The sequence below is a fragment of the Anomaloglossus baeobatrachus genome, chromosome 8 (assembly GCF_048569485.1).
Source record: "Anomaloglossus baeobatrachus isolate aAnoBae1 chromosome 8, aAnoBae1.hap1, whole genome shotgun sequence".
Taxonomy (NCBI): Eukaryota; Metazoa; Chordata; class Amphibia; order Anura; family Aromobatidae; genus Anomaloglossus; species Anomaloglossus baeobatrachus.
Genome location: NC_134360.1, coordinates 184,038,691 through 184,064,569, shown reverse-complemented (window position 1 = coordinate 184,064,569; position 25,879 = coordinate 184,038,691). Strand labels below are relative to the sequence as shown.

The window sequence follows — 25,879 nt, the reverse complement described above, 5'->3', positions numbered from 1 at the left end:
CTTAGCTTGCACTCCAGTAACGGTATTATATACGTGGACATTTTTCTGCCCATTATTTGACTGGGTCAGTGATTGCTCTACCGTCCCGTGTCCCCTCCCATTCCTGGGCTTTTTATTCGTGTCCACACTTCTTGCCCTGTTTTCTCTTTTGGATTTATACACTAATATATCTTGCTGAATTTTTGTTCAGGATTAATTGTAATGTTATAAACCGTTTTTTGTATTATTGTGACAATAAAATAAATTTATTTATAAAACGGTTTGAGCACTTTTGATAATTTCTCTATGTATATGTATGGGTCAGAAAAACTCCCAGAGGTTTTTGTTTTAGGTTTCCAGTGCTTATTGGGGAGTGACCCGATGAATAAATAATGAGGTCCAGATTTTCCCCTTTTTTTGTGATTTATTTGAGATACAGTTGCAATACAAGACAGTCCAGGGGGCAAGAATGGTGCTGTTTATAGTAATAACAACCACATTTTGAATCCCAAACATCTCCACTAGGTTATTGATGGTAATATACTTCGCACATAGCTCTGTACTGAGTCTTCGGCTGATAAAAAGCTAATGTACAGGTGACATACGTATTGCTGGTTAGATATTAGAACTTGTTCAGTACAATTTAATAAATGTATCCTGTATTTTTTTTATTATTACGCCAATGCGGATATGTATAAACCATTTCTGGATTTTTTTACAAGGTATACGGTAACACATATTATAATACAAATTAGAACGGCTGCAACGCACACAACCACTACTACAACAGTTACATTAATAATATAAGGAGAGGGACTGGTTGTAGTTACTGATGGGGAAATACTACTTGTATTGTTAGATATGGTACCAGTTACTGTGTTAGTGATCAGCGGTGTAGTGCTGCGAGTTGTGTAGTATGTTGGCGCTACAGAGGCGTCAGTCATTGTGACAGTGTATTCATTTGGGGGCCGGGTAGAAAGAGTTGGAGGATCTGTCCCGATCAAAGTTGACAGAGTGGGAAAAATAGTAGGGTCACTATCGTCGGTTGGTATCAAACTATCAGTTGGTGGCATTGAGTTACTAGTAGAGGGTGGCAAGGTATTCACAGACGATGGCGTTATGCTTACTGTTGGCACTGAATTGCTAACATTAGACATTGTATCATCTGTTGGGATTGGGGTGAGTGTGCTATGAGTTGGTTGGTAAATATTAGGAGTTAGTGTTATTGGGTTTCCAGTTGGTGGTAAAGTTGTTTCAGTGAATGTCAAGTTTTCATCAGGTGGTGAGGACATACTTACAGAAGGTTGGATATTGCCTGTAGAGTTAGGTATTGTACTGTTGATAGTGTCAACATCAGGCGTGACTGTATTGCTTACTGTTGAGTAAGAGAATTCAGTGGTTATAATATGACTACTATGTGACAATGAGCTGGTGTCCACCTCCATTGTTTGTATAGTGGAGTATAAGTCTATGTTGGTGGTCTCAGTAGAAGGTAACTTCTCATTCGTTGGCGTGTTCATGCTACTTTCGGTGGTCATGGTCGGAGGTAAAGGTACGGAGTTGTCAGTGGATGTTGATCCAATTGTGACCGTAGAAGATTCTGGAGATATGCTGGACAAGACTTTTGTCTGTGCTATGTTAGAGACATCTGACTCTTGATTGTCCTTATTAATAGCAGTCAAAGCAAAATAAAGCACAATTTCATTTTCTCCCATCATAATTCCAAGTTCAAAAGTGAATTTTTCCATGGATCCAAATAGTTGTGGGCTATGGCTGGAGATATTAATCACAGTAGAGTTTTTAAAGTTGTCCCTCAGATCTCTTGGTTTTGTACTCATTCGCAGGTCATATCGTGAAGCTGAAAAAAAAACAAAACATGATGACATTTAGGTTATATAAGAATCTGTGAGCTGCAATAAAGCTTTATCACCACTATTGCCTATCAACAACAATTTGTCTTAGTTCACAGGAAATATGACCATTATAACACATGAACATGTGTATATGGACGAATGGAAATATTTTCAGAACAGGACATGTTGTCTTTCAAAACAATTGAAAAGTTTGTTTCTCTGGTATAAAGGATGGTACTTGGTGCTCTCTTCCTCTGGATCCTAGTGTAAGCTATTACATTGACGCTATAGATAAATTATACGATAAAATAAGGAAATAGCTATTTTCTAGATAGATTTCGATGTTAGGCAACAAGTCCTTCATTTTACTACTTTCTTAACAGAAGCAGAAAAAATGTTTCCACATTGCCTTTGGCCGCTCTTCTATGTTTAAGCCGAGGCTGTCTTGGATATTTGGCCTATTTCTGTGTAGCATAGACATATTTTTATGTATCTCTAATATCTGATGAAAGAATGTGAATTGGCATCGGGCACACAAATTATTGAAATTGTACTAAGGCTGTCTCATTGTTATATGCACAATTAAAAGTCCCAGAGCATCAAAAACCTATCCATAAGCCAAAAAGTATGCGTTTCATTATCCCCTGGGCTGCTATACAACAGGGGAAAAAAGTATTGAACACATCTAGTGACTTTTGTAACTATGGCCCATCCGGCTCTTTCACTCCCCCCCAACAGACCTAATCATCAAAATCAATGGCTGCTCATTCTCCCCAGATCCACAAGCTCGCTGCCTTAAGGTAACCCTTTTCTCTGCTCTCTTCCTCAAGGCACATATTCAAGCCCTTTCACCCTCCTTCTGACTCCAACTCAAAAATATTTAATGTATCCATACATTCCTTAACCAAAAATCTGCAAAAACACTAGTTCATGCCCTCATCATCTCCTGCCTCGACTACTGAAACCTTCTGCTTTGTGAAATCCCTTCTAGCACTCTTGCACCCCTCCAATCTATCCAAAACTCTATTGCCCAACTAATCCTTCTATACCCTTGCTATTCCCTGGCTTCTCCTATCTGCCTTCACTGGCTTCATATTACCCACAGCCATGCGCAACCTGTCTCCTCCATACATCTGTGACATTGTACTTACCTCCACACAACCTTCGATCCTCACAAGATTTCCTTCTCTACTGCGCTTTTTTCTCCTCTTCCCACAATTGCATACAAGATTTCTCCTGTGCATCCCACATACTCTAGAACCCTCTACCTCAACATTTCAGAATTTCACCTACTGTGGAAACCTTCAAAATGAATCTGAAGACCTACCTTTTCCTACAAACCTTCAACCTGCAGTAAGCCTCATTACTCTATACTGCTGCATGACCCGCTGTACTCTCACCTACTGTACCCTCATCCACCTCTTATAGACTATGCACCCTCGCGAGCAGTGTCCTCTTTCCTCCTGTACCAGTTTGTGCCTTGTATCCTTTATGATTATTGTACTTGTTTTATTATGTATACCCCTTTTCACTTGTAAAGCAGAATAAATGGCGCTATAGTAATAATCAGCATCATCATCATCCTGGTGGATGGTAGCATATTTTTATCAAGAATGTCTTGATACATTTGTCCATTTATCTTGCCTTCAATCATATGAAGTTTGTCAGGGATGTAGGCTTAAAAACAGTCCTGCACCACGATTTTCCCACCTCCAAACTTCACTGTTAGCATCGTGTGTTTTAGGGGTGATATGCAGTGTCTTTTGGTTTCCAAATGTGTGTATTATGATATCCAAAGAGTTCAATTTTGGTTGCATTTGACCGGACTATATTCTCCCAGTATTTCACTGACTTGTCTGAATGTTGTTGATAAAATGTACGCTTTTTGTTCAGCAATGGAGTCTTGCATGGTGCGCATGCACACATTCCATGGAGGTTGAGTGCATTACTTATTTTCTTTGAAACAACTGTATCTGCTGATCTCAGGTCTTCCTGTAGCTCCTGATGGGTAGTTCTTGGCTCTTGGACAACGCTTCTGATAATTATTTTCACTACTCTGTCTGAAATCTTGCGAGGAGCACCTGGTTATGGCCAGTTTATGGTGAAATTAGTTATTTTTCCCACTTCTAGATTATGACCCCAACAGTGCTCACTGGAATCTTTAGTAGATTACAAATTCTTCTGCAACCAATGCAATTAGCATGTTTTGCAACAATAAGGTTGTGACGGTCCTGAGACAGCTCACTGGTTTTACCCATCATGAAATGTTTCTTGTGTGGCACTTTGGTAATGAGACACATTTTTATAAGCAATCAGTTGAACCAACTGATATTATTTTTCACAAAGTGGCAGGATTGCTTTCTAATTACTGATAGATTTCAATTGGTGTCATGACTTAGCTGGCATTTTGCACCTCTCTTCATGTGTTCAGTACTATTCCCCTGTATGATTACCTCTTTATCACACATAACCTAATTTATAGACATCGATGGTTTGAATTCTCCGCGTGAAATGGATCGGTTGTTTCCAACATCGAGTGAGAAATTCAGGTCAATAGCACGTTTAGAAATATATTTACTTAGAAAATTGATGATGTGTTTATGTTTAATACTTATTTCACCCGCTGTATGTTGATAACATCTAAAAAAATATTTAGAGTTTCATCCAGAAAACTGAGAATATGTTCTCACTTGTCATCCATGTGCAGTGTGCAGTCCCTTTTTTACATAAGTAGTTATTCATATTTAACAAGACTATTTAGTTTCCTATGTTCCTAAAGGCACTGCCTTTTCTATGAAACAGGCTGGTGTTGTGATCCATCCTAAAGATTAGTGGAAACCTAAGCAACAGTCTTCTCAACTACTTTGTGGTGGTGACCCTTTTTACTAACTAGCATCAACATATGTTCTCTCTCTAGTGTGGCAATCTACAGTCCCTGACAGAAGTTCTGTCGCTTATCCATGTTATGTAAATAAAAGCTTATAACCTGACTTTAAATTCATCCATTGATTTTATAAATTACTCTTTTGAAAGCTGAAACCTCTCAAATTTGGTTTAGGTTATGAAAATAAAGTTGTTGCAAAGCTGAAATATTGATCATTTAATGAACACAGAAAGGTCAGATTTTGGCAAGACAAAAGTTTTGTCGCCCACAGAAAGTAATGTGAAATTCAAACAAATAATTAACTTCTAATACAAAGCTATGTTGCATAACATTGGTGAATGAAGTTGTGGTGCTATTAGAGCCATATTCAATATTTTGTGTGACTTCCATGAGCTTGAAGGACTGAATCCATGTGGTTCAACAGTGATTCAGACAATTTATTGAAGTCATCAGGAATAGCAAAGAATGCAGTCTTACATGCCTCCCAGAGTTCACCTAGATTCTTTGGTTTTGTCTTCAAAGCTTCCTCTTTCATCCTACTCCAAACATGCTCAATGATGTTCATGTCTGGTGACTGGGCTGGCCAGTCCTTGAGCACCTTGATCTTCTTTGCCAGGAGGAACTTTGTTGTAGAGATGGATGTATGAGATGGAGCACCATTCTGCTGCAGAATTTGACCCCTTTTATGATTGGGAATGTAAGAGGTAGCTAATACTTCTTGATATTTTAGGCTATTGATATTGCCTTCCACCTTGCAAATGTTTTGCACACCCCTATACTGAATGTAACCCCAGACCATGATCTTTCCACCACCAAACTTAACTGTTTTCTAGATCCATACGGGCTCCAGTAGGTCTCCTGCAGTATTTGCGGCAGCTGTGGTGTAGTTCAACTGAAGATTCATCAGAGAAATCCACCTTCTGCCACTTTTCCAGTGTCCATCTGTTTAGCAGGCTGTGGGACTTTGCAAATGCCACACGGTTTTTTAATTGACTTTTGTTTAGTGCTGGCTTCTGAGCATTGATTCGACCATGGAGGCCATTTCGAGACAGAATCCTACAAACTGTTTTAGTTAACACAGGGACTTGAGGTGACCAGGCCTTTTGGAGCTCTCCTGCAGTGGAAGAGAGGCTGGCATTGGATTTTCTAACCAACAACGTTCCTCCTGAGCAGTTGTCTTGCAGGGTCTGCCGGACCTGGGCTTTTTAAAAACATCTCCAGTCTCTTCAAATCTTTTTTTAATTCTTTGTACTTGACGCTGAGACACATTTAAGGTGCCAGCCACCTCTGCAGTGGATCTGGTCTTCAGCCTCTTGATAATCAAGGCTTTGGTCACAGGGTGGATTTTTGGCATGTTGTCAGAGGTCAAGTTGCAGTTCAAGTGAAGGTCTGGGGTACTGGGTTTCTTTTTATACACACCCACTAATTAACCCATAATTTAGTGAGCACAGGTGAGGATGTAAACTAGGATTGGGTGCAATTTTCTGGCAAGGCGACACAACTTTTGTTTTGCTAAAATCTGAACCAAATCTGGGAGGGTTTGAGCTTTCAAAAGAGTAATTTATGAAACCAATGGATGAATTTAAAGTCTGGTTATAAGCTTTTATTTACAAAGCATGGATAAGCGACAGAACTTTTGTCAGGGACTGTACTAGTCCTTTCGGGCTATGGCAGTGAAGCCATACTTATCTGGCAAATATACTTTTCTCTCAAAATAATAAGCTGTGCTCCCCTCTTTGGTGGCAGTGTGGTTTATTCCTTCGCAAATGGATGGATAAGACAATCTTGGGGACCAGTTAGTTAATGTCTTGAACACAACAGTAGGGCCCAGTTGGTCAACAGTCCTCAAATTGTTCAAGACAGTGGCAGATTCATTTTCAATCCACGTACATGTTTACATTGAACATGATTCTAACCGGTAAACATTTCCTAATTAAAATCTCCAACAGTGGGGTGTTTACTATAGGGCATGCTTATGCAAAGCAATAACACAGTTGTAAATGCCTATTAGTGGGGACCCACTCTATGATCTGTAAAAATATATAAACAGTGTTGTCTGGTATATTATGGTTATCTCCCTAAAGGCATTGATGTCAAATCTTCAATCTTTTGGATGGAGGGCTAGGATTGTGGCCCCTGAATATTGTAGAGAGAGTATGTAGCGCCCCTGAGACTAGTCGCTACAGGGTATATAATTATATCTTTCCCGAGCAGGAAAAGGTTAACTCGGTAAGATTACACACACCTCACATCACCATACAACAGGGATGCCCTCCCCAATGGGGACTGGGTTCAGGTCTGGGTCATTATGGGCACCCCCTTAACATACTGTGTCCATTGTGGGTAACAGGATGCCAGGCAGCCTGGGGGCTCCCCAGATCAACTGGACCTGGAGAACCAGGGTCAGGGAGAAGCAGTCACTAGGAAAGAGTTAATAATTTCTCTCACATAGCTCGTCCAAACACAGCCAGGAAGTGGCTCAGCCAATTTTTAGCAGACCCAGGTCACCATAACAACGATCTGGATCCTTATCCTTGCAAAGGTGGGGGGGCAGGAGTAGGAGTAAATTACAAAGCAGACAGGAAGTAGAGTTCAGTTCCAGTCAGACAGAGACAGAGCATACATGCTGTGGAGCAGCTCCCTGAGGGGTCGCCTGCCAGGCACCCCTTTTGGGAAAGAACAGAACCATCTGGGATGTAACACCACACCGACCTCTGCAGGAGTTTCCTGCAGAGGGGAGCCAGCCAGACCGGGGCTAGTAACACATGGAGGGACGGGACCCGGTACCAGTAATCGTGGGCTAAAGAAGTACAGTCGCTGGGAGAGTACAGGGAGTACTCACAGGACTGAGCAAGGCAGGGTGCAGAACCCTAGGTCAGACAGACGCTCCAGGTTCATATGACAAATCTGCCCGGTAAGGGGATCTCCACGGTCCCTCACCAACCTAAGAGCCCGAAGCACAGCAGCGAAGGGAGAACCCAGGGAGCTGAGACAGAGGTCCAACCCAGACAAGGTTCAAGCTGCCTGCATACAGGCCAAGACTGAAAGACCAGGAGGGGACCCTAAACACTTCAGGCTACTGTACCCACCAAGTACATAGTAGTGCACAGAGGAAAGAGCCCACTGATTACCAGACCGGACCAGACCTCTGACCTGTCCGAGATCAACCTGAGTCTCTGACCGCGAGAACCAGCACCTGGGGCGCGATACCAGCTTACCAGTGAATAAAAGCACCTGGAACCCGCACCCAGTAACTCTGTGAGTAAATGCCGCCGTCCTGCACACCGGCGCTCCTGTGGACTGCCGCCCCATACTCACCAACCTCCCGGGGTAATCCCGCTCCGCCCATGGGGAGCGATAACATCCTGGCTGCACCCAACATCTGCCCCGGAGAGAGACTCTGCAACGGTGGCTAATCCCTGGCTGAGCAGCGCGGGGGGCGCTGCGAAGCATCCCCCATTCCCATCCAACACCGCCCTTGGAGAGGAACAGTCACAGGAAGGGTCTGCTGCAGAGGAGGCTGAGACCCAGTCGCCATTGCAACCGGCGACCTGCTTCCCAGGGACCCATCACCCTCCTTCCATCCCCATTTACACTGGACATCTGTTTGTTTGTTGTTATGTTTTTCTCATGTAGCCGACAGTGCCACGGAGCCGGGTCAGGCCAGTGACAGCAACCCCAAGAAACCACTGACCCTAAGTACCCTAAGGCCCCGTGGGGCGCTACAAGTAGAGCGGCAATAACAGACACCAAAAGGGCATTTGGCTTTCCAAGTGGCTTTCCCACTCTTTCAGACTTAGAATGAAATAGTATATCCTATGTAAGGTATGTTAGTATGGTGAGGGCTCCGGACCTGAGCCCACATTACGCCAAGGAGATGTTGGTCATGGTATACAGCCGGCATCCAACTGTAACAGCAGCAATCAGAAATAGCTTAAATTAACAGCTATTTAACCATTTAAATAGCATTTAATTTTCAATTAATGAAGTCAGCATTTAGATGGACTGGTTGCATTGACAAAGATCTGCTACTTCCTGCAAAAATAAAATCCCAGTTAAGGAACACATTAAAGTTCTTACTCCTTTAGAGCAATTTTTGAACAGAAGAAGCTAGTCTTTTTAGCATAAAATAAGAATACAACATTTTATTAGACAAGTTATTAAAAACATATTATGTGAAAACAAGGAATGTCTTCGATGAAAGAGCAGGATGGGCCCATAGCTACAAAAGCCACTAGAAAAGTCAAGTCTCAAGGTACATGTTACAAATTGATGGTAATTGGAGATTACATACAACATCAATTTAATTAAAAAGTGCTGCCATCTAGTGGCTTTATCAGAGTTTTATCAATCAAATCTCCTAAAAAATACATGAATTTACAATTGAATCCAAATTTATTAACTAGATAGTGTACATTAATTCTATACACTAGATGCAAAATAGCACAATAAGCTTCCTCGCAATACAAAATCAATACTGAAGAGGCAAAGTTGCCATCATTACATACATAGTATTAGCATTGAGGGATTGGAACAAGGATAATTGCAAATTGCTTAGATAGTAAACGTTAGACCTGTAAAGTGTCAATGTCTAGTGCAGAAGCGCCTCTTGCCCATGTTAGGCTGTGTCTAAATGGGCATAAGTTGCCATCATTCTGTCAGCAAAGTCTGCATTAAAGGGTTAAGGAAAGAAAATTATATATATTACCCATGTAGGGATGTATCGAGGGTCCGTCCGCATAGACCCCAACGCACATTTCGATGAAGTGACTGACGCAAAACAGTTATCAATGTACAGGATGTCATGTTTTTTATTGTTTAATCATTAAAAAAACTCTTATTAAAATATAGAGTCCAATATAGGAGGGCAAAGCTCCTTCGCATGTTACACAAATAGCATCGTTATACCTAGTTTTGGTTTTACTTTGCTTAGTAATAAGCAATAGCATAAGCTTGTATTGTTACCTGGAAAGAGTGAATTAGAATAGAATTGGCAGTAATGAATTCTTGCACCTCTCTGTTTAATTATCCATGTACAGGATGTCATATTTTCTATTGTTTAATCTTTAAAAAAAAAATCTTATTAAACTATAGTGTCCAATAAAGGAGGGCAATGCTCTTTTACATGCTAAACAAGTAGCATTGTTACGTTTTAGTTTTTATTTTAGTTTGCTTAGTAATAACAACTATGAAAAGTCATTAAACAGTAGACCTTTACTGTAAGGCATTCTAAAGTGTTACAGTTTTACAGTATTTGACATACAGTCCATACATAGTCTCCATTAAAACTTACCTTTGCCTTGGTCCAGATCCTCGCCGCTTGCTGTCCAAGACAAGACCACTGAGTTTCCTTGTGTATTTGCTTCCAGATCAATTATTTTGCAAGGTTTATGGATGATAGGTCGAGGGGGGGTTGGCACGTTATTTACAATGAAAGAACCCCCTGTAGCCGCTCTACTGATTTGTCCAACACTAATACGAAGATCATCTTCAGTAACGGACGGTCTTGGAGGATTCATAGTTTCTCCACCTATACAAATGTATGATGAAATAATTGAAGCATGTGTATGTTCATAAGAATGTTTGCTAGATATACATGGTCCAGAAATATCCCCCAATATCTGATAAAAGTAAAACAAACAATATTGCTTACTTATTAGATAAAAGCGTAAAAATAATCTTTTAGGCATTTGTTGTGCTGAGAACGGACTCTTTATTAAAGGGTTATTCTCAAATCCAAGTTATTTCTGTAGTTCTGAGCTCCAAGAAGGTTATTCTACACCCTATTTATTTTTTAAGACTTTTGTGACCACTTTCGGCAGGCTGCCCAACCTATCACCTCTTTCAGCATCTTTAGGAATGAGTCTTAAAGGTGTGGTCCACTACACAGCATAGTGGCCACACTTCGATGTAAAGCTTATAAAGAAGGTTTTTCTCAAATACATTGTGTAGTCAATTCTGCCTCTGAGTGACGCTATTACAGTATACTCATCTGCATCACGTAACCCCCGGGGCTCATTGACCTCTGAGATACGGTGATGTCAAGTCAACTTCCAGTTGACTTGACATCACCGGATGTCAACTTCCGGATTTCCAACTTCTCAGTAATGGGAAAGTCTTCACTGAATACAGATTTGACCTCAGAGCTGAGAATTTTGATAATGACTGATCAATTCTGGCAGAGAAAGAAGCAGATTTGTCTGATAACATATATTACAAAGTTGCTTATGTACCGCCCCCATGCGAGCAGCCGGGCTGCTGCCGCCGCTCGGATCCGGATCCGCGGTGGCTCGAGGGGTCTCTGGACCCGGGGGTCGCGCGGTCACTCAATTAAAAGAAGGGGGGGGATATGTACAAGGGTTTTTTTGGCAAGTTGGTGACGCCACCCACGGTGCGTGGTAATGTGAGGGACCACCGCTGCCGTTGGGGAGCCCGGTGACAATGGTGTGGCAGCCTGATGTTTAACCCCTTCTGTGGGTAGGGGGTTTGTGTCCCGGGGCTCGTTGATGATGAATGGTGTTTCGGTGCTGTTGGGGAATAGGAACAGGGGTTTCCAAGGTACTCACTCAGTCCCAGAATAACAACACCGATAGCTTGTAAACAAAAGTTCTGAGCACCACTGTAGCCTGCGGGGAGCACGCCTGGATCTGTGCCCTCGGTGTGGTTGGTCTGTGGCCCTATCCCTGGCACCTTAGTCTCGGTTGTACCCGTTGGTATGAAACTCTCTGGGTCCCGCTCACCCGTATGGCTAACGGACTGAGCTTGCTCTCAGGGTTCAAGCGTAGGATTTCTTTGGACTGTAGTGGGAAAGTCCTATCCCATCGGTGTGCTAGTACCCCGATTTTGGAGCAGGTTGGGGATGACACTTGAAGTCTTCACCCCCGTCGGGTAAATTACCGAAACGCGTGAAGCTACTTTCCAGCCTGGGGTCCACGTACCCCGTCGTGCCCTGGCCCCTGCCCAGTGATAGCTCAATGCCGCCGGCTGCCCTCCTCGGCAGTCCGTGCCCCTTGACACTGTCCCCTGCAACCAGGTTCCAGCTCCTACCAGACCCAGACTAAAGTCTGCCACCTAGCATACAGGAGCTCTCCTCCGTGGCCTCTCCTCACGAGAGCCACTTCATCTCCTCTCTCCTTCACTCTCAACTCACAACTCTCAACTCTCGACTGTCACTGTCCTCACTTTCTCCTCACCAACCCCCCCATGTGGGCGGCCCTATTCCCTTCAGGCCCCCCAATAGTGTGTCTGGTAGGTTCAAGTGGGAAGTGTTCCTAGGATTTTGATTGGCCAAGCTGTTAACAACACTGAAGTACCAGGATCTGTAACCAAGGAGGGTGGATACTGTGCAGAAAGGCAGATTGCACAATATCCTGTGACGACCTGATAAGCCCGGGCGTCACACTTATTCTCATGTGTACTATTGATTTCTGACATAAAAATTAAAATGTATTAGAATATCTACCATGACAGTAGATACAGAATGAGATGAAAACAAGAGGCGTATCGTACAGAGCTGTAGAGGAGCCCATGTGCCGCCAGACCGTCTCTTGCAGCCGGCTCTGTAATGTGTATAGGTTATGTGAAGACTAAAAACTATACATATAAAATTACATACCGTCCTCCATATATCCAGGAATATAAAGAGCGTGATTTCTGGGCAGCACAAGCGTGGCGTCTGTCTCTTGACTTTCTACATGTACTTTTAAGTTGTATCTTCCATTTTGAGAGAAAGAAGTGAAGTATCTTGAATAGATCCCATCATTCTTAAAGACATCGGCGCCTAATAAAAATAAAGGCATGAATATATACTTTATAATCTGAATATACTTTATACTTCAAAAGTATAAAACAAGTTATCACCTATCTACTGGATGATCGGTGGGGTCCAACCGCTGGGACTCACACTGATCAGCAGAACTGGGAACCTTTATGCCCGCTACTAAATAGAAAAGCAGTTGGATACCTGCTTCATTCATTCTCTATGTGGCTACCTAAAAAAACTAAATATTGTGCTCAGCAGCCCCGAATGGAGGATATATTGGGGAGTTGAGCATGTGCACTACTGCTCCATTCAAATGGGGGTATATGTTCTCCAGTCTGATGATCTGTGCAGGTCCCAGTGGTCGGATCCCCACTGATCAACAAATTATCACCTATCTTGTTGCCACTGGACAACTCCCTTAAAGGGAATCTGTCACCAGGATTTTCATTTATGAGCTGCGGCCCCACCAGTGAGCCCTTATAAACAGTATTCTAGAATACAGTATATAGGAGCCCAGGCCAATCTGTATAATGTAAAAAAAACACCTTTATTTTACTCACCTAGGGGCCTCAATTACGCTCCTCTACATGCGCACTTTGATCTTGTAACGTCTGCCCTTGACCACAGCCTGTCACATACATACTAGGGCTAGCCACCAAGTCGGCAGGATCTCAAGAACCCTGAAACCCTTTAACGGCTGTACATGGATTTGGAATTACACAAGGTCCAGGAGATCACTGCCTATGGAAGGCTGCAATCCAGGAAAGAGTGGCTGTCAAGCAGTGTCCAAACTAGGAGGCACAAAAAGAGACAAAATCAGCAGAAGGAGCGTAGTCAGGAAATCAGGCAGAGGTCAAACCTAGAAATGGCAGTGAGGTACAAAAACAGCAGACAGGAGAGTAGTCAGAGACTAGGCAGGGGTAAAAACACAGGGATCAATAGTCAGAACAGCACAGGAACCAGACACACAAAACTATATCTGACAGGGACCAGCAGACAGGAGGGGAATATGAAGGGTGTGGTGTCTTCCCATTGGCTGTAGCTGAAGTGTGGTAGCTTCACCTGGAAGATACACACCACCTACAGTCAGCCAGTGGTACTGCAGGTTCCAGGGAAACCCAGCTTAGTGGATGAGTGGAGCTTGCGCCCACCAGAGCCACTGGCACTGACTCCTCTTCTATCACCAGCACAGTCTATGGTGGAAATACGGCGGTGCCTGGTGACTGAAGCAGAAGTCGCAGGAGCGGACTCTGGTGAGGACGTGACAGATCTGTCCTGCTGAGGGCAGAACAAAGTACTGTATGCGAAGGTGCGGGGAAAGGTCAAAGACCCGCTTATGTGCACTATATGTGCGCCTGCGCAGGAGTCAAATGGAGTCCTTTGTGGGGATGATGTAGGAAGCATAAGCCACACAGAGCAGGGAAAGGAGGAAGGCGACTGCACAGGACAGAGGATGCGCAAGACCACAGACCAGCGACACCCATTGAACCCAACTGCCCCCCATGTGAGTATAATAAAGGAGTTTTTTTTACGTTATACAGATCGGCCTTGGCCCTTATATACAGTATTCTAGAAAGGTGTATATAAGGGCTCACAGGTGTTGGCCGCAGCTTATAGGGGGAAATCCTGGTGACCTGTTCCCTTTAAGAAAATATATGTATATTTTTTTTCTCAAAAAAAAGTATTCTTCTATATTTATGAATGTTGTTGAAAGGTAATGTTTTTCAGCAAGATGTAAAGAACTTCTTAACAAATAGAAAGTTACCTGCTCCATTGTCTACAAGTTCTAAGGTCACAGGATTTCCGCTTTCTGCTTCCACAATTGCTGTCACTCGGAGGTTTGTCAGGGTCAGCAGACCTTGGTGCACTGATGCATAGATAATCATGGGATCGGGGTAATCATTTGTGTCTGTGTTCATATGGACGTTTATGGTTATTGGAGGCACATTTTCAGCTGCCGCCTTAGATGTCACTGTCATACCTACTATCTGATTAGTGTAAAGCTTATTACAAATGGAGTAATTCCAGGCTCCAGTCTAAAGAAACAAAAACAGATATTGTACATTATATAAACAACATAAAATGTTTGAAAGTGAATGTTCATATAGTATTTACCGTAAACACGTTTTCATTTTTACCTCTGACATTCTGTAATATATTTTAATGTAATTTTATTTAAAAAATGTAGCCAGACTATACAGTATGAATTTAACCTAAATATATACAATCGTGCATTAACTGATTTTTTTTATTGAGCCTTAAAGGGAAACTGTCAGCAGGTTTTTAATATTTAATCTGAGAGCAGCATCATGTAGGGGCAGAGATCCTGAAACTTGTTCAGCAGCTTGCTGTAGTTTCAGTTCAATAAGTGTTTTATCAGTAAGAGACTATCACTACAGAATTAGGTGTCAGATGGCAAACAGTCCAGCTAATATGTGTAATCCCACCTCCACCACACCACCAGCTTGCTGATCATGTACAGTGCAGACAGGAAGCTGCCAATCAGTGGTGTGGATGGAGTTATACACAGCTCAGCATTCAGAGCTCTGCTACATCTATAGCAGAAAAACAGGGATTTTATCAAAACGACATCAAGCTATCCAGTAAGTAATACATCATTGGAATCAGGGTCTCTGTCTCTACATCATGCAGAGCTCCGATTACATAGCAAAAATGTGCTCACTAATTCACTTTAAATGATGCCATCCTGATTAGTATATTTTACCTCAGCTTTTAATGGAATTTGAAGTCTAGATGATTTTGAAAGCGTTTTATTGGTGAATTGAGTCTCATTGTAGCTGGTTCCTTTGGGATCCTTCAGATGGATGCTGGGTTCAGCATCTTGCCAGGTTACTAGGAAGAATGTGGATGTGCCAATGGTGCTGTCAATGAAAACGGTGCTGTTCAAACAACCTTCTGGCTTAAGATTCGCACTCCTACTTTCCAGCTGTTATAAAACAGAAGACAGGCAAGAAACATTACAATTTGTTATGTAATCGATTTTTTCTGAATGTAGTTTTTAGGAAGTTCCAAAGTAACAGGTTTATTTTGGATAAAAATAATTGAATTAATACCATACATGAGAATGATACTAGATATTTACTTGATACCTTTACATTTTAAAGCCAGGCTACTTCATTAAAGGGATTATCTGTGAAACTAAAACTATCCACCTATCGCCTATCCACAGTCCAATATTAGAACCTGCACCCATTGGCTTTTAATCATGTTAATGGAGCAGAAGTGCACATCTGCACTCTATTCACTCCCTATGGGATAGCCAAGCGCTGTAGATGACTTTTTCCGACAGCCCCATGGTGAATGAACACAGTAGGGGCCGGGGAGTCTGACCTGCCACAACATGGATAAAACTGTCTCATAAGGAATAAAAACAACCTGATCTGTTGATTGGTGTAAGGGGCACTTTGCACACTACGACATCGCCACCCGATGCTGCGATGCCGAGCGCGATAGTCCCCGCCCAGTCGCAGCTGCGATATCACGGTGATAGCTGGCGTAGCGAACATTATCGCTACGCCAGCTTCACATGCACTCACCTGCCCTGCGATGTCGCTCTGGGCGGCGATCCGCCTCCTTATTAAGGGGGCGGGTCGTGCGGCGTCATAGCGACGTCACACGGCAGGCGGCCAATAGAAGCGGAGGGGCGGAGATGAGCGGGACGTAAACATCCCGGCCACCTCCTTCCTTCCGCATTGCGGCCGGGACGCAGGTAGATGTTCCTCGCTCCTGCGGCTTCACACACAGCGATGTGTGCTGCCGCAGGAACGAGGAACAACATCGTAACATCGGTCTTTCCCAATTCATGGAAATTACTGACGCTACACCGTTGATACGATTACGACGCTTTTGCGCTCGTTAATCGTATCAAACATGCTTTACACACTACGATATCGCCTGCGACGCCGGATGTGCGTCACTTTCAATTTGACCCCACCGACATCGCTTCTGCGATGTCGTAGTGTGCAAAGTGCCCCTAAATCTCAGCAGAAGGACACTCACTATGGATAGTTAATAATTTTTTTTCACTGGACATCCCCTCTAAGGCTGCTTTCACACATCCGTTTTTTGCTGTCAGGCACAATTAGGCAAATACCGGATAAAACGGATGCAGCGCCGGATGCATTTTTATACTCACTGAATTGTATTAGCGCCAGATTGTGCCCAAAGCCCTTGCGTTTTAGCCAGCGTGCGCCAGATCCGGTGAAATTTCTGTGCCTGGCTGCCGGGAAGGATGCACAAGGGAACATTTTCTTGTCACCGGCAAAAAACCGTACCGTGCCAGATCCGGCGCCATGCGTCGTGTTGTAATATAGAAGCCTATGGGCACCGGAGCCGTCTTATTGCGGCAAAAACGCATTCCACCGATGGATCCGATTTTTCTAACTGAGCTCAGATGTGTAAATTTCTTTCTAGTTAGAAAATCTCTCTCTCTCTGACGATGTCGGTCTCTCTCTGTTGGTTTCTCTCTCTGTTGATGTCAGTCTCGCTCTCTCTGTCGGTCAGTCTCTCCCTCTCACCCCCTCTCTCATACTCACCAATCACCGGCGCGGCATGGCGCTGCACAGTTGTCACAAAGCTCCCGCGGCTTCTCCAGCTTTGAAAATGCAAACCGCTCATTATTCCATCTCGATTTCACTGCTTCCCCGCCCACCAGTGCCTAAGATTGGTTGCAGTGAGACAGCTGTCATCCAGCGTGGGGGCTCGCCTGACTGCAACCAATTAGAGCCGCCGGTGGGTGGGTCTAGATCATTCAGTACAATAAATAAATAATTAAAAAAAAATAACATGCAGTCCCTCCCCAATTTTGATACCAGCCAAAGTAAAGCCTCACGGCTGAGGGCTGGTATTCTCAGGATGGGGAGCAACACGTTATGGGGAGCCCCCCACCCTAAAAATATCAGCCAGCAGCCACCCAGAATTACCGCATCCATTAGATGTGACAGTCCCGAGACTCTACCCAGATCATCCCAAATTGCCCTGGTGCAGTGGCAATCGGGGTAATAAGGAGTTAATGGCAGCCCATAGCTAGCCGCCACTAAGTCCCCCCCATCACTAAACTGTAGTGAAAGTAAAAAAAACACAAACACCGAAAAATCCTTTATTTGAAATAAAAGAGAAAAAAGCCCCCTCTTTCACCACTTTATTAATCCTCAAATACCCCTCCAGGTCCGGCGTAATCCACACGAGGTCCCACGATGCTTTCAGCTCTGCTACATCGGAAGCTGACAGCAGCGGCCGTAGAACACCACCGCTAGCTGTAGCTCCATGAAGCAACTGAAGTAAGTCGCACTGTCAGCGGTAACGTCACTCAGGTTACCCGCAGCCACAGCTGGTTTCTCGGTACAAACTGCAACAATGGATCCGTTTTTTCACCGGATCCGTCGCATCAGTTTTACCACAATCTGCGCCGAATCTGTTGCATCAGGCACACACCGGATTGTGCCTGACGGCAAAAGACAGCTCTGTGACAGTAGCCTAAATTAACAAAATTAAAGCCAACTGTGCCACACAAGGAGGTTAGGTGGGGGTTATTACTATCCAAACAGCCAATATAATAAGTTGTGGTAGGTATTATGTTGATATATGGAACTGCATATCTGTGGAATGTATTGTTCATTTCTTACCTGTGATTGTTTATATAATTGTAAAAAAAAAAATTCAAAAACAAAAAGTTGATAAAAAAAAATGTGGTGTAAGTAAGAATCAGTATCGAGATTATTTATGTCTTAAAGATATAAGCTTTCATTTTCCTTTATTTTTGCTTCATGGCCTCAGATATAAGACGGCATGGCAGGCAAGATGTAAGCAAGTAGTAGTAGGCAAGATGCGTCATTATTTTTGGGTAACGAATAGAAAATGATAACTTGTTAATGGACATGCAGTTGTGCAAATGTTACACTCATTTTCCAGTAATCTATTTGACAGCATGTGACTTGCCAGAAATTGGCCACCTCACACTCAATCTTGACTGTGCGCCAATGGTAACATGTTAACCTACTCTCACCAAGAGCTAAAACATTATTTATTAAAGCAGCATTCCAGCATTTTTTTTTAAATTTCACCACTGTGAAGTGTGAGTGGTGCTTTAAATTAAAGTCTCATGACTCGGGTCTTATACTAACCTTCTAGAGTCTTCATCTGTTTCCAGCGCCGCTCTGGTCAGTCTCAGGTGTTTCATGGAGGCACCGGAGGTCACAACTCAAAACAATTTTATGCGAGCCTCGTTCTTGCTCTTATAGAGATGCATTGAGTGTGCTTGTGACGTGACTTCTGGCCATACAGAATTTATGGGCACACGATTGCGTCAGGGGACCAGAGCAACAATAGAAAAGGATGAAGCTGTCAGATGGTGAGCGTAAGACCAGAACAGGGGACTTTAAAGTACCACTGAGGTGCTGAAAAAAAAATCAAAACACTGGAGTGGTGCTTTAATTTTTCATCTAATATCACTGTGTAAAAATTTTATGTATTTTTTTGTATTTCCCAAAAAAAGTTAGACATTTTTTACGTCAAATTTATTAAGAGATAACTTTTTAGAATTTTTTAATGCACTTTTTATCTATTTAGAACCATTTTAATAGTTGTAGCTATTTTTATATATGTGTAGCATCCCACGGGGCCTTAGGGTACTCGTCACCGGGCCAGTGGTTCCTTAGGGTAGCTGTGACTGGCCTGACCCGGTTCCATGACCCCGTCGGCTACATGAAAAAAACAAAACAGTAAATGGACAAGTGTCCAATACAGATGGGGATGGAAGAAGGGTGACGGGCCCCTGGGAAGCGTATCACCGGTTGCAGCGGTGACTGGGGTCTCGTTCTCCTCCGCCGCCGACCCTTCCTGCGACTAGTCCTCTCACAGATGGGATGGAGAATGGGTACTGGATGGGGAATGGGGATGCTTCGCAGCGCCACCAGCGGTATGCGGCCAGGAACTAGCCGTCGCAGAACAGTCTCTCTCCGGGGCAGGTGTTATGTGCAGCCGGGATGGTATCGCTCCCCATGGGTGGAGCGGGGTACCCCAGGAGGTTGGTAAGAATGCGGGAGGCAGTCCACGGGAGCGCCAGAGCGCAGGGCAGTGGCAGTTATTCACAAAGTCACCAGGTGCGGGTTCCAGTCACTTCATTTACTGGCTCAGGTGGCATCACACCCCGGGTGCTGGTCCTCGCCATCAGAGACTCCGGTCGCTTCCCATGAAGGTCAGAGGCTGGATCCGGTTTGACAATCTGTGACCTCTCTCCTCCATTTAGAACTCTGTACTCTCCCCCGGTCCTGGCCAGAACGGCCGGCAGCCTGAGCCTCTTGTGGGTCAGACTCCTATCCCTCTCCCCAGGCTCCCTCTCTGCTGTCGCGTCACGGCCATTGTGACTAGGGCTCTGTACCTCTCTCTTGTACTCAGTCCCATTCTCTGGCGACTACTTTCTTCTGGTCCACGATTACAGGTACCGGGTCCCGTCTCTATAGATGTTACTGGCCCCCCAGCTTGGTGGTTCTGTCTGCTCGGTATTACATCCAGAAAGCTCTGTTTTGCCTCCCTGAAGCCCTGACAGCCTCCCTTCAGGGAGCTGCACACATCTGCTCTGTCTCGTGTCCAAGCTGTACTGCCTAGCTAAAGTGAAACTATCCATTTTCTACTCCTAACTGCTCATGCCCCCACCACTTTCCCAAGTTGCTATGGCAACCTGGGCCGGCTAAGAACTGGCTGAGTCACTACCTGTGTCTGTAGAAACATTGTTAACCCTTTCCTAGTGACTGCTTCTCCCTGCTGTATGGTGGTGTGTGTTAAACTTACCAGATTAACGTCTCGACCTGCCAGGGAAGGATATAATGATATACCCTGTAGCGACCAGTCTCAGGGGCGCTACATATGCATTTTTAACTACTATTTCATTCACTATTTTATTTAGATATTTTATTTTTGTCCCACTAGTACAAACATTTAAATTTATTTATTGCTGATAGAGCATACCTCCCTGATGATATTCAAGTGAACCCAACAAATCTGCCCATACGATCACAATGTTGTAAATGTTTATGATGGACATAAAAGGGACCCCACTAAATATCCTGAACGGAGCAGTGGAAGGCACAGTTGACCACCACTATATTCTTTGTCTTTGGGACTAACATAAAAGCAAGTAACTTACCAGGATAGACTGTTGAGTAACATCACCATTTTGACTTGAGAGTGCACAAAAGGCATAGAGTAGGTCGTTTGTGGTAGATGCATCTTTAGCAAAATGTTTCTGTCCCCCTGCAAAGGAATGAAACTTGTTCATTTTTGTTTGTTTTTAAATACTTTGCCAGTCACCAATCGTTAAGTGGTATTCCTACTTTTGACTTTTTCAGCGCATGTTATATAAACAGCTGAGCAGGAGGATTCATCAGTTCTTAGACCCCTATAGAAGTGAGTAAAGAGAGCTGCAGATACAGTCAGCAGTGCCAGAAACTTATAGGGAACCTGTCAGGTGCAATATGCACCCAGAACCACAAGCAGTTCTGGGTGTATATTGCTAATCCCTGCCTAACCGTCCCTGCGTCTGGTAGCATAGATAATGGGATCTTTAGAAAAAGTATTTCTAAAGATCTTTTATCTTATGTAATGAGGGAGGGGACTAGTCCCAAGGGCGTTCAATCCCGTGACTAGCCGCCCTCTTAGCATGGTAGTACGCCCACAGTGGTGTACTAACATGCTATTCAATGCATCGTCACGAGTGGTTCCGCACGTACCTGTGTCTGCTGTGACCGTACTTCTGAATGCCGGGCACTTCTGGTCATGTGCAGCATGAAGCTGGGTGTATGTCTCCCGCCTTCAGACAGGTCTACTGCGCATATCCAGAAGTGCCTGGCATACATAACAGCGTTCACAGCGAACAAAGGTTCACGCGGCACCACTCCTGATGCTGCATTGAATAGCATGTTAGCACTCACTGTGGGCATGCTAAAATGCTAAGAGGGAAAACTAGTCGGGGGATATAAAGCCCTTGGGACTAGTCCCCTTGCTCATTAGCATAAGATAAAAGATCTTTAGAAATTATTTTTCTAAATATCTCTTTATCTATGCTAGTGTATACAGGGACGGTTATGCAGGGATTAGCAATATGCACCCAGAGCTGCTCGTGGTTCTTTGTTCATATTGCACCTGACCGGTTCCCTTTATCAACGCTTGAGAATTTTCCATATTTCTATTTCTGCATAAATTTGAACTAAAACTACATCAGATTTGATAAAACTAGGTAAGGGGAGACAGATCAAGCAAATAGGTTAATAAAAGACTAATTATGTCAATGAAAAAATGATCCAATATCAAATATATGTGAGTGTCAAATGTATGTGAATCTTTAGAATTAGCAGATAATTTGAAGGTGAAATTAGAACCTGCAGTTCTCAATCAATAGGATGTCTCAGCTGTGATTGGGCAAACTGCTTTATTTAAAGAGGGATCTATTAAAGTCTCATTTTCTCAACGTTTTTCTGTAAGTGTAATACTGTATGAACAAAAGAGATTTCTGAAAACTTCAGAAGAGTTGTTGAATTCATGCTTATCAGGCTGGAAAATGTTACAAAACCATCCGTAAAGAGTTAGGACTCAATCCATCCACTTTCAGACTGATGGTGTACTAATAGAGGGAATTCTACACCATTTTTACCCTCCCAGGGAGTGGTCAACCAATAACGATCAATCTGAGAGCAAGATGTATAATAGTCTGTTAGCCACAAATGAACTCAAGGAAACCTCTAAGCAACTAAAGGCCTTCCTCACTTTAGCTAATATTATTTCTCATATGTCTCTCATATGGAAGACTCTAAATAACAATGGTGTGCATTGAAGAATTGCAAGGGAAAAGCCACTGCTCTCCAAAAAGAACATTGCTGCTAATCAGCAAATTCGAAAGGAAAATGTTAGGATTTTTGTCCTTGAGCTGAATCTCAATAGTATGTGCATCACGCAGCAAGACAATGACCCAAAGCACACAATTCGTTCTACAAAAGAATGATTAACTACAAAGTTAACGTTTTGGAATGACCAAGCCAAATTCCTGACATAAATCCTATAGAAATGTTGAGTAAGGACCTGATTGGAACAGTTCATTGGAGAAAACCACCAACATAATAGAGTTCAAGTTGTTGTGTTTGGAGGATTGAGCTAAAATTCCTCCAAGCCGATTAGCAGTGTGATGACTCAGCATTAACCAGGACACTTGTGCGGGGATGAACTATTCTTAATTATGCCAGACATACTATTCTTTTATTTTTCAAGTCAAGGGTTATAAGCTTTTGTTTCATGTAAGACTGTCCAGTGCCCCTGTTTGCCTATTAATTTTTGAAATGCCCGCTGAATACAGACTGCATCAGCCCGCTGTGGTGTACTAGACTTTATCATTCAGGAGACAATTATGCAGTCGGATTGAATTAGCAACCAATGAGGGAACAGGCATTTCCCTCCTGTACTGTGGGGCCCAATGCCCTAAAATTATAGTTGAGGTATATAAAAAGGGGCCTGCTTATGTCACCGGTGTAATTCTACAGAATCTCAGCTTAGGAACCATGGTTCCAGTTGATGGATAACAGATCTGCTCTACTGCCCAACACTGAGCCCACAAATTCATTTGGAGAACCTAAGTTGGGACAGTGCAATCACCTGGCTATATACCTTGCTGAGCTTGGTCAGTTTCCTAAGCTTGCTGCTACCTCTTTTCAGTGGGTGCCTACCAAGCGGGGTGCTGCTGGCTTGGGTAGTTGGCCCCGGATTGCCTGAAGTTTTGATCCAGTGGAAGGGTGAAACTTTGTCACATGCACACATGTGGTGTCCTTGCTGGGAATGTACTATATGCTGCTGACTGTTGGTGACCAAATAAAGTCTTACCCTCACCCAGTATTATCGGAGTATGAGTGTTCATTGGGATGAGCCCCAGCCTTGGGCGATCTTTCTAAAGACAGCAAGGCAAGTGGATGAGAGCACCCACTGACCCTCATCCCTCCACAAGCTAATAAATAATTGCTAGAAACCTATAGATATAGTGATTGTGACATAAGTTGGTCACACCAGATACTAAAAACAAAGGTTCACCTACATTCACAAAAATGTGATATTGGATGTTTTTTCTCATTTAAAAAAATAAATAAATAAGTCTAATAGTTTGAAACATTTGATTGGGTTCTCTTTATCTACTTTTAGGCATGTTGTGAAAATTGATGTATTTTTATGTCAAACGTACTTATAAATATGGAACATGTTGAAGGGTTCACAAACTTGTAAGCACCACTGTTTAAAATTAATTCTTAACCCGGTAGGGTGGGATCAGGAGAAATAACTCCAATATCTGCCAGACATTGATAGGATAGCTTGTGGATATGCCAACAATCCAACAGTTGAGTCTCTTGAGCCCTCCCCATACACATTTTGGTGAGCAAGAATGTGCAGTCGAGCTCATCTGGAAGTTGCTTAACTCTCGAGAAAAAGGCAGTCAAATCTAACTGACAAATCATTATTACCTTTGACATCTGTCAATAGGGGAGTGTTGGAATTGCCCCAAACACTATGGATTATTGATCGAGATTGGCTAATATTCCTTTAATGTGTATGATCAGCTGTACAATGATCACCTGTTTGAGGGAGAATATGTAGGTCATTTTTTCGAATGAGCTTTGGCTCATGGATGATTTGGAATGGTGCAGGAAGGGTTAATGCCGTGCTGCCATGAATAGAAGAAAACTCCAGGAAAAATCAATGGTGAGTTTATTTAACAACGCGTTTCGGAGAATTCTCTCTCCTTCATCAGGTCAAAATACCATTCCTCATGGATGGGCATTTGGAGTGGAGTTGTTTACAGCTTTTTATAGACCCAACCCTGATAGTAAATATCAATTGTCTATACCTACCAGTCATGAGCGCAATGTCTTCAAGTTTCTTTGATGTATCAGAGCCAAGTGCTAATATATGGATAACTGCACCACTAGCTAATATGTCCCCAGAGCACGTTGCGAGATCTAAGTCTCCATCTGAGGCTAGTAATATTTCAGTTCCAGCAGTTGAGCCATCCAACTGTTTATTTACCTACAATGAGAATAAAAAAAAATTAATAGGAGGTACATTTGATGTTGTTAAACTTTAATATTAACTTGGACTTAGTAAAATAGTATACCTTAAGTGACTCAATAATTCCTTTACAGATATCGGCACCCATATTTGCAACCGTAGAGGGAAGAAATTTTATTAACTTTGCACGATCATTTTCATTATTTATTTGAATAAGTTGAGTATTAGGGAATGAATAGAGATAGAACTCAACAATCCCGACGTAAGTCTTGGTCTCAACAATCTGAGTAAGGAAAAATTCAGCTGCTTGAAACAATCGATTAAGACGATTTGACTGGAAAGACATAAAAGATAACGCTAGTTAGCAGTGCACATACCAGCTTTGTACTTAGGAGCAAGGGAAGGTCTTTTGTTTATGGCATTTTGCATAAGTCTATTTCACAACTGTTCCAGGTAAGTAAAAATGATACCTAGCAAACGCATGGCTGATGGGAGACAACATGGTGTAACAATAACTAGTGTCCCAGATATCATTAGCTGGTCAGTTTTTAGTTCAGCACTGTCCTTTTATTTTGGGATACAATGTTCATGACATTCTGCAGAGGAAAAAGACAATACAAATGTCTCTGGGGCTGATATTAAGTGGTTGATAAATTTGCTGCTCAAATGTTACTTTTTTTTCCAGTTGTGGTTTTTGGGAGGTTTGTGGCTCATCAACAGAACCGGGGCTAGTAAATTTGGTTCTGAACTTGATTCTGCAGACTCTTTGGCCATGTATAATTTGGGACTAATGCCAGCGTCACACGGGACAATCTATCGTGCGACCTTACGATCTTACCCACCCCCGTCGTTTGTGCGTCACGGACAATTAGTTGCCCGTGGCGCACAAAGTCGTTAACCCCCTGTCACATGCACTTACCTCCCGGGCGACGTCGCTGTGGGCGGCGAACATCCTCTTCCTGAAGGGGGAGGGACGTTCGGTGTCAACGAGCAACAATAAGGTGAGTATTTTTGCTCGTTTACAGTCGTTCGGAGGTGTCACACGGTACGATATCTCTGAGGATGCCGGATGTGCGTCACTAACGACTAGAGTTGAGCGCGGTTCGAGGTTCTCCAGTTCGCGGCTCGAGTGATTGTGGGGGCTGTTCTAGATCGAACTAGATCTCGAGCTTTTTGCTAAAGCTCGATAGTTCTAGATACGTTCGAGAACGGTTCTAGCAGCAAAAAGCAGGGCTTTTTACAGCTACAGTGTGCAGGAGCCATCGCTCGCAGCCTGCCAGAAGCTGGTAACCAAGATAAACATCGGGTATCCAAGCAAAGCGCTTTGGTTAGTAACCCGATGTT

The 25,879-nt window shown here is 43.2% G+C and overlaps 1 protein-coding gene across 1 annotated transcript in view; it reads right to left on the bottom strand.

The window, feature by feature from the left end:
• Nucleotides 1-394: 394 nt before the first annotated feature.
• LOC142249378 (calcium-activated chloride channel regulator 1-like) overlaps nt 395-25,879 on the bottom strand; it is a 58,993-nt gene continuing 33,508 nt past the window's right edge. Inside the window, exons 7-14 of the mRNA XM_075321014.1 lie at nt 24,642-24,869; nt 24,379-24,553; nt 20,643-20,749; nt 15,204-15,425; nt 14,244-14,514; nt 12,332-12,496; nt 10,010-10,246; nt 395-1,837 (exon numbers count right to left, since the gene is read on the bottom strand). Of these exons, the coding sequence (XP_075177129.1) occupies nt 654-1,837; nt 10,010-10,246; nt 12,332-12,496; nt 14,244-14,514; nt 15,204-15,425; nt 20,643-20,749; nt 24,379-24,553; nt 24,642-24,869 (2,589 nt within the window). The 3' untranslated portion in view covers nt 395-653. The remainder of the gene's footprint in view (nt 1,838-10,009; nt 10,247-12,331; nt 12,497-14,243; nt 14,515-15,203; nt 15,426-20,642; nt 20,750-24,378; nt 24,554-24,641; nt 24,870-25,879) is intronic.